The following is a 15873-nucleotide window of genomic DNA, read 5'->3' on the forward strand; positions in this document are numbered from 1 at the left end:
CAGAAAACATGTGGAGTAATTGTTCATTAATTCATGTCATTCCATCAGCCTGCTAATATAAATTCATAAATGGAGGCAGCCAAAGAGGATTCATTAGTTTTCATAATTCTCCTGTGACCAGTTTCATTGTTTTTTCTACCTCACCTCAATATAATGTATATTTAGCTAAGCCTATTAAGTAATTACATTTTTTAAACTTTGCAACATTACATGAAAACCTATATCTTACTTAAAAAACCTCTGAATCACATAAAACAAATCACTTATACATCATATCCAGTGACTTAATCATGTTTGTGACATAGAAAATACTGTGCTACATTTAGTCATTCATTCATTTTTTATTATAATAATGCATATATTTGGCTTTGTGTCTTTGAGTATTATGCCTCGTGACAGTAGATTCAATGCCTCCAAGAATATTTTGGTAGTAATTAAATGTAACAAGGATGGCTTTAGTTCTGAATCAGTGGCAATTCTTCTAAAATAATAGCTTTGGTTTGAAGCTACAGCCAGCAGCTTGTTAGCCTAGCTTAGCTTAGCCATCTCCAGCTCCAGCTCGGTCAAAAAGGGAACAAAATCATACAAGCACCTCTAAAGCTGACTAATGAGCATGTTAAATCTGATTTGTTTAATCTGTGCCAAAACAACACCATAAAAAAGTCATTTTCCTCATAGTGCTCCAGACTTCTGGCTATTAATTAACCTCTAATTGTGTAAATGATATTTATTTAATGTTATATACAGCTGAGAGTTATGGACATAAATGTGATGTGTAATAATAGCTCAAATGGCCCAGTAATAAATACTGGAGGTCTTTCTGGGTTTTATGTGGTGTTAAAAAGATCTTGAAAAGTCTGGGAAGACTTCATACAGACGAAGATGTTTATCATTGTGGCAACACAGTAAAGTGTGACTGTGCCCACGTATCAGGCTGTAGTTAGATGTATCGAACCTGCCCAAGGCACAGATACAACAGAGTCAGTGAGTTTGTTTATCCACTTTAGTAACAGCTAATTTACTTGCTGAAAATTTCATGCAATTGTTTTTCATGTTTGTCAAAAGCAAAATCATGTTCTGTCTTTTATCTTTTTCCTGTCTTTGATACTTTTATCTTTTGTGTATGAATCTGATACTTTTATCTTTTGTGTATGAATCTGAGAGATAAGGATAATTGATTTATTTTATACCTTCCATGGACAGAGACAGTTGAGTTAACTCTTTGTACGCTGGTTTTACTCAGTAATTTAAATAATTCTTATTTGAACAAGTCAATTCATCTAATCTAAAACTCACCAATGGGTTAAGATATTTTACTTGTTTCAAATTCATTTTACTGTTTCAAGATTTTTTTCCTGGAACCAGTGGCAATATCTAAAGCAGACAGGACACAATGTTCTACCTGTTTCAAGATAATGTCACCTGACTGGGGGAAAAAAATCTTTTGCAACAGGCTGATTGACAAGGAAAGAAATGATATTATCTTGTACCACTGGCAGATTTTCTCACTTTCTGTCGATTAGCATGGCCATTTATTTTTTTGTTACTTTGCTCCTTTGTTAGATCTTTCATTATCTCTCTTTTTCTCATTCCAAGGTTTGAAATTCGAAATGGTAATACCCTCCGTTTGTTCCGCGTGAAGCAGCAGGATGAAGGGACTTACACCTGCACATCTGAGAACAGTGTGGGCAAGACGGAGGCCTCAGCCACGTTGCAGGTCCATGGTAAGAAACACATCATGCATACTGCATGTGAACACACAGACAGACACACACAGACACACACAGACACACACACCCACATTTAGGGATGCATAAAAAAGCTCTCATACATAGGATAACGTACAGTCACATGGCAACAGTCTCATACCAAAATCCCTTCCCCATTTGTCATCCAATGCTCTGCGTTATTCTATCAGTGTGTCTTTGTGAGTCCCTGTCCAGTGGTGCTGCCAGGAGCTTATGCTAACCCGTATGGATTACGCCATTTGACAGATGTTTGGGAGATGTGTGCTTTAACTCACTGCCAGAGAGCAGTCCCAGTATTAATAAGACATGACTCTCTCCCTTTCTCTTCCTGCCGCTTTATCTCTCTCCTCTTCGCCGCCTCGCTTTCCCTGCCCTTCTTTCCCTTTCACTGTGTGTGTCGTGGTTTAAATTGTCTCAGATGACTTCATGAAATCCAAACCGAGCAGTTTTTCATACACTCGGCTTCTTATTCTTGTTTTTTTTCTTCTCTCTTTTCCATTTTTCATGCCATCACCAGTTTTGTTTTGTAGCTCGGCATTTCATCCATCTCATTAACTTTCCATCTCTCTCCACCATGTTTCAAACCCTATCACCATTCCAGTCGGCCCGTTCCGTAAGTTCATTTTCCGTCTAATTCTTCTGTAGCAAAAACAAACAAACAAACATTTGTGTTACGGTTGGTTATTTAGAGAAGAAGTGCTCTTCTCTGTATGGTATTCTTAATGGCTTTTAAACAAACAATTAATGCCTAATGGTGTAAATAAGTTTTTCCATTAGGGACTGACATGTTGACAACATGCCTGTTGCTGCAGTCAAGCATTAACTAAGCCTCAGACAGTGACTTAATGTACACCAGATTAAGGACTCCTATCTAACACACATCTGCTGCGTGGAGAGGAGTGTGTCAGGATATTGTGACACCCTGTAAATCCCCCTCTCATTTGCAGCTACAGTAGTTTAAAGTGCAGCTGAATGACTTTTAATCACCACTCAGTGGAAGTCTTTGTCTGCACTTTTAAATAAGGACATGGTTTGACCTCAGGTTACACTGCTATCACGTTGTTAGTGTTGTTATTGTTATTGTTAAAGAAGCACTGAATCCAATCAATATTGCTCTCTCTCTACCTTGTGGGACTCATCACAGACAAAGAAGAAACAAAATATGGTCAAAACTGAGGCAGCAAAGGTTCAGATATTCTGACTCTATACTGGGTTAATCTCCAAAAACATTATACCATCAGATTAATACTCCTCATAGATATTCTAACCTGCATGTATAGAATTTGTGTAGTGCACCCTTAGGTATAGTGATAGTAGTACAGTAGTAGTAATGGTAATAATAATAGTAGTTGTTGTTGTAGTATCTCTTGTGTAAATTTTACTGTTATGATGTTTAAAAATCTAATTGCCAGAATATGGTTTCCACATTCAAAAAACAAGCAAACATGACATATTTCAGTTGAATCTGGTGTCTTTTAATATGAAATACAGAAATGAAGATGAGTGAGGGGCCTGTGTGTGAGATAGCTTTGTCTTATACTTGTGTGTGTGTGTAATGAAGGAAATAATGATCACAGCAAAACCCTCACACATTAATTGCAGTGCACTGAGAAAAGACGCTGAATATGCAGAGATTATGCATAAATTGTTTTATGAAACACTTTGTTGTATTGACAACTATAATAACCACCAAAGTTGCTTGATCTTACTTGTTGTTTTGGTTATTTATGTGGTGGCAAAAGTATATTCATATGTATCATTACTTATATCACAATACTCATAATATGATATACCCCCATTAAGTGCTTGATTTACTAAGATCCCAAATAATGAGTACTAAGTTCAATGTTTGTGGTAAGTTGTGTTTGGTTGGTGTGCGTTTTGCGTGTGATCTACTTTATTAGAGTAATTTCGTAAATGTCAACAGGTGCAAACAGCAGTATATAAATGATGGTTTTGTGTGTTGTAATTGTTTCCACCATGGGGAGTTTGGATGGAAAAGGAGATGGCTGCAAGTGCAAAATTAAATTTGATCTGACTGAGTGGAGATATTAGGTTGAGGTATGGAAGAGGTAAATAAACATGTTGTTGAACTATATAGCAAAGAAGAAATACCACATGTGTGATTATCTGTGGGAAAGTAAATGCAATTGGTAGAACAAGAACAGCAGATGAAGTAAAGACAATACAAAATAAATAATACAGAATAAAACAAATGTGGAGGAGACCCTGAAACCTATTGTACCTGTGTAACATAACATCAAGGACTTGGGACAACACACCTGAAAACTTCTTTGGGTTACCCAGCAACAGAACCAGTGGAAACAGCTACAGTTTGCTGGAATGACCTAGATGTGAGAAAATGGAGAGATACAAGAACTTTTGGCTTAGCAGATATTGCCTAACTCTTTGTTGTGACTGGCTTTAAAACAGTCTTTAGTTCATCCAAAAGCTCCAAAATAACTTGGCTGTAAAGGCGACGTGTCTGAATTATTTTTACTTCCTTCATTCCAAAAATGAAAACATGTGTGAGACAAACTGAGTGAGTATGTGATGAAGTTGGATAGAGGAGCATATCATTTTACCTAACTGGCTATAGCTTCCAAGACTCCACAGGAGGAGGACACATGGCTCCATGGCAAATGGTGTGGAGAGAAGGGCAGGCGTGTCAGACAGTTTCATAAAAATATAAAGAAGAGTCTGATGAAGGCTGAAGGAATTGAAGATGGTGAGGAAGTGGAGAAGGAAAAAGCTACTGAACAACCTAAGGGGCAAGCTCTGTCAAATAAGAACAATGAAACAGTAAAAGAGGAAGTAATGGTGAATGGACAGTTCACATTAATGCTATGTGGCCACATTAAGTGAGCTTGAAGACTCCATGTACCCCCTGCTGAGGAAAGTCCCAGATTAACGATAAATTCTCTGGCCTCCCATGCGTCTACAATGGAGATGGAAAGTGGATAGCTATTCCAACAATTTTGGCAGGGGTTGTCCTCAGAGCTATTTAGGGAAAATTCTAGGGAAATTTGCTGTGTAGTGTATACACCTGTGCGGGTCTCGCTTCTTTTGCACACCTCCCCAGGTCGGGACAATATGTCTGGATTTTTGGATTCTCAGGGATTAAAAAATTGATGCCTACATCTGATCCAGAGACGCAATGTGTAAATTAAGATGTGCCATTTTTTGCTCTCCATAGTGTATTGGCTGGGAAACCTTGACAGTACATCAATGGGCCCAGCCAATGAGTAGATGTCTACCAGTTGCATCACCCCCAACATGCACTTGGAATTTCACTTTTCAATATTTGTGTGAAGCACACCCTGAGCAGTGGATTGACGAACAGCCAGGGTTCAAATACGGGCACGCTCAATTGTATTGGAAAAACAGGGAGCAGTCATGTTAGTGGAGAGGTGTACTGTACATATTTGGAAAAGAGTTTTACATTAACCATTGTCTCCCACATGTCACATTGCAGCTAAATCCCGGCTATGAGCCTAAACATCTTGGATGTATGGTCCTGCAGGAGAAACAGGCATGAGTGCTCACTGAGAACAAAAGAATATGGATAAGTGAGGACACAAACATGACACTACTCACATTAAGGTTGAGCCCAATGTGTACATTTTAAGGTGAAACGAGGTTGTCGACACCCCTGGAAACCACAAAATCCAATTAAACCTGATGTAGGGGCTGGTGTTGGAGGCTGATGAGCTAGTGACCAAACCTCGTCCCTGCAGCAACCAATCCGGCCAGTGACAAGACTAATATTGGCTCATGCATGATTTACAAGCTCTAAATGAGGTAATAGAGGATTATCACTCTGATGAACCAGTCCCTGCACTCTGTTGTCAAACTTTCCAGCCGATGCTAAATGGTTCAGAGGAATTCATTTGTGTTTGCCAGTTTCAGCATGCTGAAAAGTCCAACCAGTAGGCACCTGTAGTATCATAAGACTCCATGACTTTGCTGACCATGCTGGCTTAAAGAGATCACAAGGCTTCGCTGAAGAAGCTGCAATACTGCCGGGATCAGGTTGAGTATCTGAGCAGGTTAATCAAAGAGGCATCACGGTCAGTTTTGACCACTCAATTGTTGGCAATGGCGCAGGCTCCCAAGCCAACCACAGAAAAGGAAATTATTTCCTTTTGGGGGATGACTGGATACAGTGCTAACTGGGTTGAAGGATGTTCTTTGATTGTGCAGCCCATCTCATCAATGATTACAACAGTAGGGTGCCCGGAGGGTTGAGCCGTTAGCTCACATTATCTGCCTCAAAGCCTGTGAATATTCTCATTTGTCCAGGTCATAGATATCTCAAGGAAATTTAAATCAAACACAACTGGACTTGGTCAAAGTAGTTGATCGTCGGTTTGAATCCTGACAGAGTCGATACTGCATGTCACGCCTTCATAAAAGCAAACACTTTACCACCATCACCACCAACACCCTCGCATTGACTCTCCTAGACTACAAGAAACCATTTCAGTTGTTTGTGTCATGTTACCAAAACCACACTAAGAGTTATATTATTTCAATGCAGAGTCCCTAGTTGGGTTTGGCCCACCGTGATGTTGCCACTTTGCTGCAGTTAATTTGCGTATTTGTGTAAACTGCTCAATGGTTGACTATACAACCTATAGAGTACCCAGATGCAATATTACACATTCAAAATAGAAAAAATCCTGCTGGCTCCATGTGAAGGACAGCCACATTCAGAGAGATATGCTAAGATATGATCTGACTTTAGTGCAATCCCTGTGGAGTCCAGAGTGATGACTCAGTTTATAGATGGCTCCTGATGGGCAGGCTCTGATGGCTGGATGCACTGTGGTGGGGATTTAAAAAATATATAGGGAAAATGGAGGCTATGCAGGCTCAAAGATGTCTACAACAATGCTCTGCACTGTTAGCAAAATTAAAGGCTCTGACTCATGGGTGTGAACTTGCTGAAGACAAGAGTGTGAATGTGTGTACACAGACTCAGCACATGTGGTGTGTACAATTTGATCATGGCAATGCTGCGTGTACCGAACAAATGACAAAGTTGTTGATGGGCACGATGACACCAAAAGCTCCGGCCATCATGATACGTGCAGCACACCACAGAGACAACTCATGGATCACGAGGGGCAGTGCAGTTGCGGATCAGGGAGCAAAACAAGCAACCTTAGTCAGCTCTGAAGCCATTATGGTGACTCATATGGAGGAGTAAATGATGCGCAAAGATTTGCTGTTGTCGCAGAAGGAGGCCTCAGAGGCTGAGCATTAATTGTGGGTACAGAGAGGAGCTTGTAAGGATGAGAAAAGGATTATGGAGAGACCATGATGGTTTGTTGGTGGTGCTCAGTGGATTGCTGCCTCTATTGATCAATGAGGCTCATGGGCTTGGCCAGTAGTCACGTGGTGAGATCCAAGAGAGTGGATTTTTTCAGCGCTAAAATGCAGCAGCATGTTGACAGTGTGTTAAGTCGGTGTCATACATGCTTAAAGAGTAACATTCGGAAGGCAGCAGAACATATTCCAGTGCCCAAAGGTCCATTTGGATTTTGGGGGAAGAGGTACATGCTGGATATAGACGGGTTAAAGCTACTCCTGCTAAACATAAAATTGCTGACACAGTGGCAATGACAGTTTCTGTGTAGAGAGGTAATCCTGTGTTTTGGATAAGCGCAGTCAGTGGAAAAGAGTTTGTTGGTAAGACACAACAGTGAAATGTGTCTTGCAAAAACTATGAATCAAGCAGAGTTTAGGATGGGTGTATATCACTTACAAAGTCAGGGCATGGTGGAAAGAGCAAATGACATTTTGGAAAACCAATTCACATGAGCAGCTTTGCCACTTGCCAAGTGCTGATGGCTTGAAACTAACACTGCACAAAGCACTAACCAGCTGGCCGACACCATTTCCTGAATATATGAAGTAGCTAAGGGTTGATCACAGGAATATCTCTGCTGGTATTGTTCCTCTGCAGGTCGTGATGGATCGGCAGGAGGCTCCACCGACAGCAAAACCGAGGCCATTCAAAATATGGATGAGCTTAGTGAAGGGGTGAAATAGCACCTTCCTCCAACAGGCCAACAAAGTGGTGGAGCATCTGTATCACTCAGGAGTGGTTAATGATGACACACAGACTCTCCAGAGGCTGAGAGATTGAGTGATATTTCCTTATGCCTTGTCAATACATCTATCTCTATGCATGTAATTGATGATTATACACACAATGCAAGTGCACGGACAAGGGTTCTGCTTCTGCAACAGCTTACAGTCAAGTGTGATACTTAGGCAGCAGTGGTTCTGATTCATGTATTCATGAGCATACTGCATTACAGCCAGGGCCACTTAGTAAAAAAAAATCAATTTATTCCAGTAATTCAAAATACATTATTCTTTCATCAAAGAGGGTATTTTTTTTTACCTGTTATACCAACTTCAGTGAGGGTTACTTTTGGAGTTCCGGCTGGCAACGTATTTTCATATAATGGCAGCAGATAGAGTTCACTTTTGAATCGTCCAAAACACACACTATGAAACATCCAAATACCTCCATACTGCTCCTCTGTATTGACTGTAAGTGTCCTGAAGCTGCCACATGAAAAAGTTGTTGGGAAAAAAATCATTTGATCTCTGTTTTTAGCCTTGTTGTAGCAGTAGCTCCCAGTGGCTCTGTTGTTGTTGATGTTTGTGCGCATGTGCGAGATTTGCTGTGAGATTTTCTTATGTGTTTACATCATACATCCAATGGTTTACAACGACCAACGAACATCTCACAGCAAATCTTGCACATGCGCACAACCATCAACAGAGCCACTGGGGAGCTACTGCTACAATTTATTCGTGATGTATTCATAAAATATATTCACATGCATCATTATAAATGAAGTCTTACAATGTGAAAAACAGCTGTAGAAATGGTAACAACTTATCATCAAGACAGAGCTGAGTGTTGCTCCTGCCATTGTTTAAGGATTATGAGAAAACAGTCACGGGAATAAGAGGACTTTTGGCAGATTGTTTATGAGACATAGCCAACTACAACTCTGGTCATATTGTATGTGCAGGGCACTTAAAAGATAGAAGTCGTTTACACTTGTCTATAGAGGGTAGGAATCTGGGAGTTCAGCATCTGCTGTTACACTTGCAAATTCCCTGAAAGTACGATATAAATATCAATTTAGCCCAACTGTCTCAAAGAAATCCTTTCTGGTTTTATATCTGTTAAAGGTTGATTGAGTTCATCAATGCTGTGTATGTTCATTGACACTGACTTAGGTGAAAAGAGAACTGCTCATCTTACAGGAGGGTGTTGAACAATCTGAACAGCTGTTCAAAAACAGGAGATAAGCATTACATCAGATACAAAGTCCATGGAGTATGATAATCCTTCCCACTGAAGAGGCCAATTTTTATCACAGTTATGGGGAAAGAAATCCATGACACCCGTAGTCAATAGAAAATACAGCTATTTTACATACCAGCTGAATATCAACATGATATTTCACCTGCTGAAAAACAAATGTGACAAATTCTGAAATCAAAAATAACGTTGCCAACATTAGTTTGATATGAAAGAGGTTCCTTAAAAACTGAGAGCTGTCTGTATAATGCTAAAAGACAATAAATGAACAAGACAAACACAACAGATTTGTTTAGTGACATTTTTACATCTCAAAATAAACAAAATTCACAAAAAATCCCTCCAATGGTGATTAAGGTGTGAGACATTTTCAGTGTGAGAACATCTCAGATATCACAGATGACTCATTTTTCTTATGTATTGAGCCAAGTGTGTTTATGAGTGTCTGTATATTTGTGTGTGTGTGTGTGTGTATGCAGTGATTTGTAGAGCATGAATCCTGGCTGGGGTTGGTCCTCATCTGATGGGAAGTGTGAGCCTGCTATTCAGAGGCGAGTTAGAGGGCAGTGGTCAGTGTAAATCCACAGACGTGATGTGATGATGCAGATAACGCAGTGAGCTGAAAATTGGCAGCTCTATCCAGACCTTTCCCAAAATAACTGAGTAAATGTCATCAGGATGGCGCAGCCCTGTGCCGTGATGATTAGTTCTTTCAGAGGAAACAAAGGTGACATCCCTCATTAACGATGAGAGGCTAATGAGAGTGTTGTGATGGATCTAAAGCCCAAAAGGTTAAAGAGACGACTCTTAAATCTTGCTTGTTAAGAGCTAATGAGTGTTTTGTTGACCCAGCTGAGTGGTGGAAAGTAACTAATCATTTACTCAAGTATTGTACTTTCATGTTTCAGGAACGTGTTCTTTATTTAGTACCTCTGACTGCATCATTTTGAGTCAAAATAGGTTTTTGTTACAGCTGTTACTTTTCACTTTTGATGTTGAAGCCTTAAGGTATTAAGGCTTTTTGTCTGAAATTATATTTTAAAGTGGGATTGATGATAGATTAACATATATCATGGAAAAGTCCATTTCCAGTAGTTCAAGTCAAATAGCCCCAACTAAGTATTAAGTGCATATAGATGGGCATACCTTTCAGAAGGCCAACATTTCCATAATAAAATGCCTTTTTTAATTGGTCTTTTGTAATATTAAATTTTTTTGAGATACTAATTTTAGGTCTTCATTAAAGCTCCAGTTGGTAAGTTGATGAAAGTGAAAGTAAACTCCACGACTTGGTCGGAAATTTCAAGACAATAGCCTACAGCGTCAGGTCCCTTTATGAACCTCTGCCAAGCGCCCCCCACACACACAGACACACACACACACGTGCAGGCACACACACACATAGCCATAAACGCACCCACAGAAGACGTACCATATCCATAGCAACCGGAGACTCCAAAACGATCTCACGTCTCTTTCACCATGAAACACACTCTTCTTGTGTGTGTCTGCGTGTGTGGACAGATGGAGGGGCGTTGACAGAGGTGAAAAGAGGGAGCTGAAGGTGTATCGTCTTGTACGACGTGCACGAGCTGTGATTGGCTGCTCCTCCTGCTCCCTCTACCTGAATCTTCGGTCGTGGTGGATTTTGTCAAATACGATTACAGGCTGTAGGTGGAGCCAGAGGAGTTGGATTTTGTCCTAAATTACCCATTTAATGTCCAACTATCAGAATATACTGTAGTGACAGTTCCAGCAAATATGACTGAATAATTGTTACCAACTGAAGCTTCAAATGTGAGCCATAATCATTACAATTAAAATAAATTAAATAAAGACATTAAAATGTTGAATTCTCTGTGTAATGGATCTCTAGTTTCACTTTCTGAATTAAATTACTGACATAAATAAACTTTTCCATTATATTCTAATTTATTGAGATGCACCTGTACATGGTTTACTTTAGATGATTGTTCACTGCTCATAGATCAACCCCAGGACCATTGTCTAACTGTATGAGCAAGTTAAAACTATAGAAAACTTGCTCCATCTTGCTTTTACGTCGGTGCATCAGTAAATCTATACCTGTATAGAATCATCACTCAGAGGGGATATTTACTGTTGAATAAGAACTTTTAGCAGACTTTTGATACTTTTATATTTTGCCCATGATACTTTTAAATGCAGTTTTTTTTTATTTTTTTTTTACTTATAACAGAATATTTTACATGTTGCTTTTCTAATTTTAGTAATTTAGTAACTCATTTTCACCACTTCTTAAAGGTGTTAAAGGTGGCACAAATGAAAAAAGAACTGAAAGTGAAACAGCAGGATTTTGCATTCATTTACTAATTTATGACTCCCTCTTTTCTCTCTTACAGTTCCACCTCAAATTACCTCAAAGCCCAGAGACCAGATTACTACACAGGGGAGGAGCGTCACCTTCCAATGCAGCACTACAGGACACCCTCCACCTGCCATCTTCTGGCAGAAGGAAGGCAGCCAGGTAAGAGCTGGAGCAGAGAACTGGACATCCTTGAATAAAGACTCTCTATCCAGTAGAATACATTTGTGTTAATGAATACATTCACTCACTAACGAGCCTTGGGTTGTTATTTACAGTATGTGTGGTTGTTTTTTTTAAACCCTACCAATACTGCATTGTTTATCATATTGGTAAGAAGAGCTTCACACATTCTTTGTTGTAAAGGTGAGAATGACTCACTGCACATGAGCAGGTTTTGTCTGATTGGATCATGATTTTCCTGACACTTTTTTTTTTTTTTTTTTTTTTTAATTCCAAGCGAAAGAGTTGAACAAGAGAGAGCAGCACATTTGCATTTGGCTCACAAACATGAGTAGAGACAAAGTGTTGGAAGGCATTGTGGTACTGCGTTGGCGAGAAATGTTTCTGCTGCTAGCGACCGCGGCGTAAGAGAACAGTGACGGAGGGGGGTTGAAGAAGTCGATGAGCAGGGGGGAGGGAGTGAGGAGGGATGGCAGGAAGTACACCAGGTGTAGAAAGTGAATCTTCAGGGCAAACCTGCAGACAAATACTGTCCTCCTTCCACATCGTGCCCAACTATAAATACGCTGTTGCTCAGCAGCAGCTGGGATCACTGAGTTGGAGGAGCAACTTCAGATGTTTTTGGGAGCTTGTCAGGGAGCAAGCGGGAAGTTCAGCTCCCAATTTTTGTGAATAAGCTTCTGTCTGCAGGATAGTTGATGCATTCCTTGGCTGTTTGTGGAGCTTTTTGCTGTATTTGGGGGATTATCTGCAGCCTTATAACCTTGGTCCCTCCACTGACGTCTAAGCCTCTTAGAGGAATGAAATGGATGGCTGAATGGATTGATGTGTATCCCTCCCCCCTTGTTCGCATCCATCTCGCTTACAGGAAAACAGAATGGGGTGGCTGTAAAATGTCTGTTAGTGAGAATCATCCCATAAACACCAGAACTACCTAACTCTTACATGTTCAACCTTTTTCATCACCATGCTAGTGACGATCTTGTTCTGCCAGTCTAATTTGACACTGAAATATCTCAACAGCAAATCTATGGTCCCAGATGATGATGGCTCCTAATGACTTTCTACTTCTGAATAACATATCTCAACATTGGCTGGATGGCTTGGCACATATTCAGTTTTGAGCTTGTGTGGAGCTTTTTGTTAATGTTACAGCAGCACCAAACTAAAATACTGAGCATGGTTCACATTACACCTGCTAAATTCAGCATTAGCATTGTCACTGTGAATTTGTCAGCATGCTCACTTTAGCAGGCTGTGTTCAGATTGATGGGATGTGTCCTTGTCCTGGATAATTATTAACATGTGAAACACTTAATCAGGCACAGTAGTTGATCACCAGAAAATTAAATTGCAACGACTCTGATAATCGATTATTACATTGCCAGTTGGTCAAATGTTAATATTTCCTGGTTTTCGTTGTCCTCTACGCCAATAAATTGTCAGAAAATAATATGCTAACTTATTAATATTAAATATAAAAACAATTGAGTAATGATTCCAGTCATTTATCAAGTTCAACTTAAGTTTTGGATTATTGTTTGGACACCAATTCAGGTACTGGGAAGCATAGTTAAGCTGTATGTGCACTGGAATTGGACTGAAGAACCACACACATATTGAGCCAGAGGATACACAAATATGTGGCTCAAATATTTGCCAAAATATTTTTTCCAGCCTGATAAGGATTTTGCAGTTCATCCTGAGTGGAATATAAACTCCTGAACCAATTTTCACAGCCATATCAATCCAGTAGTTGAGAGTCTGGACCATGTCTAAAATGCCAAATATTTGTTGCTTGGATATTTTCAAATGTGAGGATTTAGTTTTTTGGGCTTTCTGGTATAAATGAGTGCAAATAAAATATTTCTGGGTTTTGGTGCTTTTGGCTCTTGGAAATTGCAAAAGGAATTTTTGACTCACATTTTATAGACTTACCGTATTTGAATAACTGAATAATTGACACAGATTAATTGGCAACAAACATAGATATTGCAAAAGAAAAAAAAAGTTTGCTGTCAATGTCACATGACTGATCTGTCTGTGTGTTTAGATGTTGCTATTCCCTGGCCAGCCCCCAACACAGTCTGGTCGTTACTCTGTGTCCATGACGGGGGAACTGACCATTGCTGACGTCCACCCCGAAGACTCTGGTTTCTACATCTGCCAGGCAATCAGTGTGGCAGGAAATGTGTTGACCAAGTCTCTGCTGGAGGTGGAAGGAGGTGAGACTCCAGTACACACAGTCACATTTGAACCTGGGAGAGGATTATTCTTTATTCTGTACTATCAGCTAATGAGGAGAAAACATATTAATTACTTAGTAGGTGCACAGCATAATGAGCCAGAAAGAAGAGACCCTGTGCTGGATGAGCAATGTTCTCTCTGTGGGAGCTTGTACGCTATTGTTTTCTGCCTACTAAGCATCTAACTATTCTCAACATTCGCACTCTAATGGCTGGTAACTTTATAATTTCATTTTCTTTCCTTTACACCTCTATTTTTCCACCTTATTTCTCTGTATGGTTTAGCGGAAGAGAGGCGACACCCCTAATGTAATACTGTGCTTCCCTTTCCGATCTAATCTATAGGCCCTTCAGGTCGTGTGCCGCCGATCATTCGCCAAGGACCGTCCAATCAAACCGTATCTCAGGGCGCGATGGTGCAGCTGCACTGCCGTGTAATGGGAGGACCTTCAGTCAAAATTTCATGGAAGAAGGATGGAGAGAGACTTCAGGGAAATAAAGCTCGACTGACCTTGATGGATAATGGCACATTGCAAATCACAGACATAAAGGTGTGTGTGCGTGTGTGTGTAGTTTTGTGTTGAGTCATTTATAGAGAGAGGACACGTAGAGGATGAGTTTACTTAAACTGAAAAAAATGTGACTGATGGAAAATGACTTCATGGAATAGTGTAAACGTCCTGTCTGATCTCTGACCCTCTTTTACTTTCTCTACACCCCACCTGGCAGGGATTTTTTCTCATTTCTATTTTAATTCAGCTTTCGTTTGTAAAATTAAAGTGAGACTGAGTTTCAAAGACCGATCTCTCCAAGGCAGTGCATATCTCTCCAGCACAATTATGTGCCCATGCAGTGTGTAATTGTAATGTTAATGAAGGTGCTTGTTTGTAAATGCTAATGTGTTCTGCTTTGATGGAAGAGCAGTCAGAAGCCCCTTTGTGCTACAACCCCACCTGGAGGTCAGTGGGTGCACATAGGATGGAGCAAAAGCAGCATCATTTTCATTAATTGACTCGCCGTAGATGATAAATCGTTAAACCATATTTTAATTAAATCTACTGGCTGGACTATGCTTATTCGCATCCCCTCTCATCCTGTTTCTCAGCAGTGGTGCTCGGAAAAACTTGGAGCATTAAAATTTGGTCCAGTGCACCACTGAGGCGAGGGAAATCTGCCATGCCAATGTGCTCAATGGAACAGAAGACATGCATTAGTGTGGCATCGAGGGGATGACAAGGGGGAAAAAAAGGAGAGGAAATGGAGATGACGAGTGAGGGACTAAAAATATTTACCCTGCTGATGCCCCAACCCGCCATCAATATTTCAGCAGTAGTTGGAGTCATTTAAGGCAGTTCACCTGCCCACACGCTGTGCTGTCTGTCAGCCAGAGGTCAACACTGCAGAGGATGATCTCATATGGTCCGATGATAGTTCCAGCAGACTGGCTCTCAGCCAGGACAGGGCTGCAGCAAACACCAGTGTCAGTGAAGCATGTGTGCGTGTACGGTTCATAATGTAAACAGGAGAATAGGTACTAGGTAGAGTGTGGCGGCGTGCTTTGTGGTTTGCGGACGTGAAGCTCTCAGAGCTACTGAGGCTGATGTGACGACTACAGAGGGAAACTGTTTCAGTATGCATGGTTTAGACTGAATTTTAAGGATGGCGGCAAAACCGACATCAGTCGTTGAGAAAGTATTCAGATCCTTTGCTTAAAGCTGTTGTTGTCAATGTTGTTACATTAATGACAGAAAAATGACTTTTTTTATATGAATGTTGTCATTTATAGTGACATAACAGCCTTTTTTCTAGCTCCCTGTTCTCGTGTTCTGCTTCAACATCCTCATGATCAGGAGTTGGTAGAGACCAAAACAGAGCTAAAATAACACACTTCTTATCCAGTTGGCCAGACACAGCTCTCTAATTTTGCTCCATACTGTATCTATTTGCCAACATGTTCACATACTGACAATTGTGACAGGTGTTATGACATTTTTATGT

General features: G+C 40.2%; 1 protein-coding gene across 4 annotated transcripts in view; it reads left to right on the top strand.

Moving 5' to 3' along the window:
- Window positions 1-15873, top strand: part of LOC146976424 (roundabout homolog 2) — a 57438-nt gene that overhangs the window by 21628 nt on the left and 19937 nt on the right. For all 4 annotated transcript variants that reach the window (XM_085796220.1, XM_085796219.1, XM_085796222.1 and 1 more), the window contains exons 6-9: window positions 1597-1724; window positions 11484-11608; window positions 13683-13854; window positions 14221-14426. In XM_085796220.1, coding sequence (XP_085652346.1) covers window positions 1597-1724; window positions 11484-11608; window positions 13683-13854; window positions 14221-14426 — 631 coding nt within the window. The remainder of the gene's footprint in view (window positions 1-1596; window positions 1725-11483; window positions 11609-13682; window positions 13855-14220; window positions 14427-15873) is intronic.

Source organism: Trachurus japonicus, chromosome 13, assembly GCF_045865225.1.
Source record: "Trachurus japonicus isolate A0001 chromosome 13, Traja_1.0".
Taxonomy (NCBI): domain Eukaryota; kingdom Metazoa; phylum Chordata; class Actinopteri; order Carangiformes; family Carangidae; genus Trachurus; species Trachurus japonicus.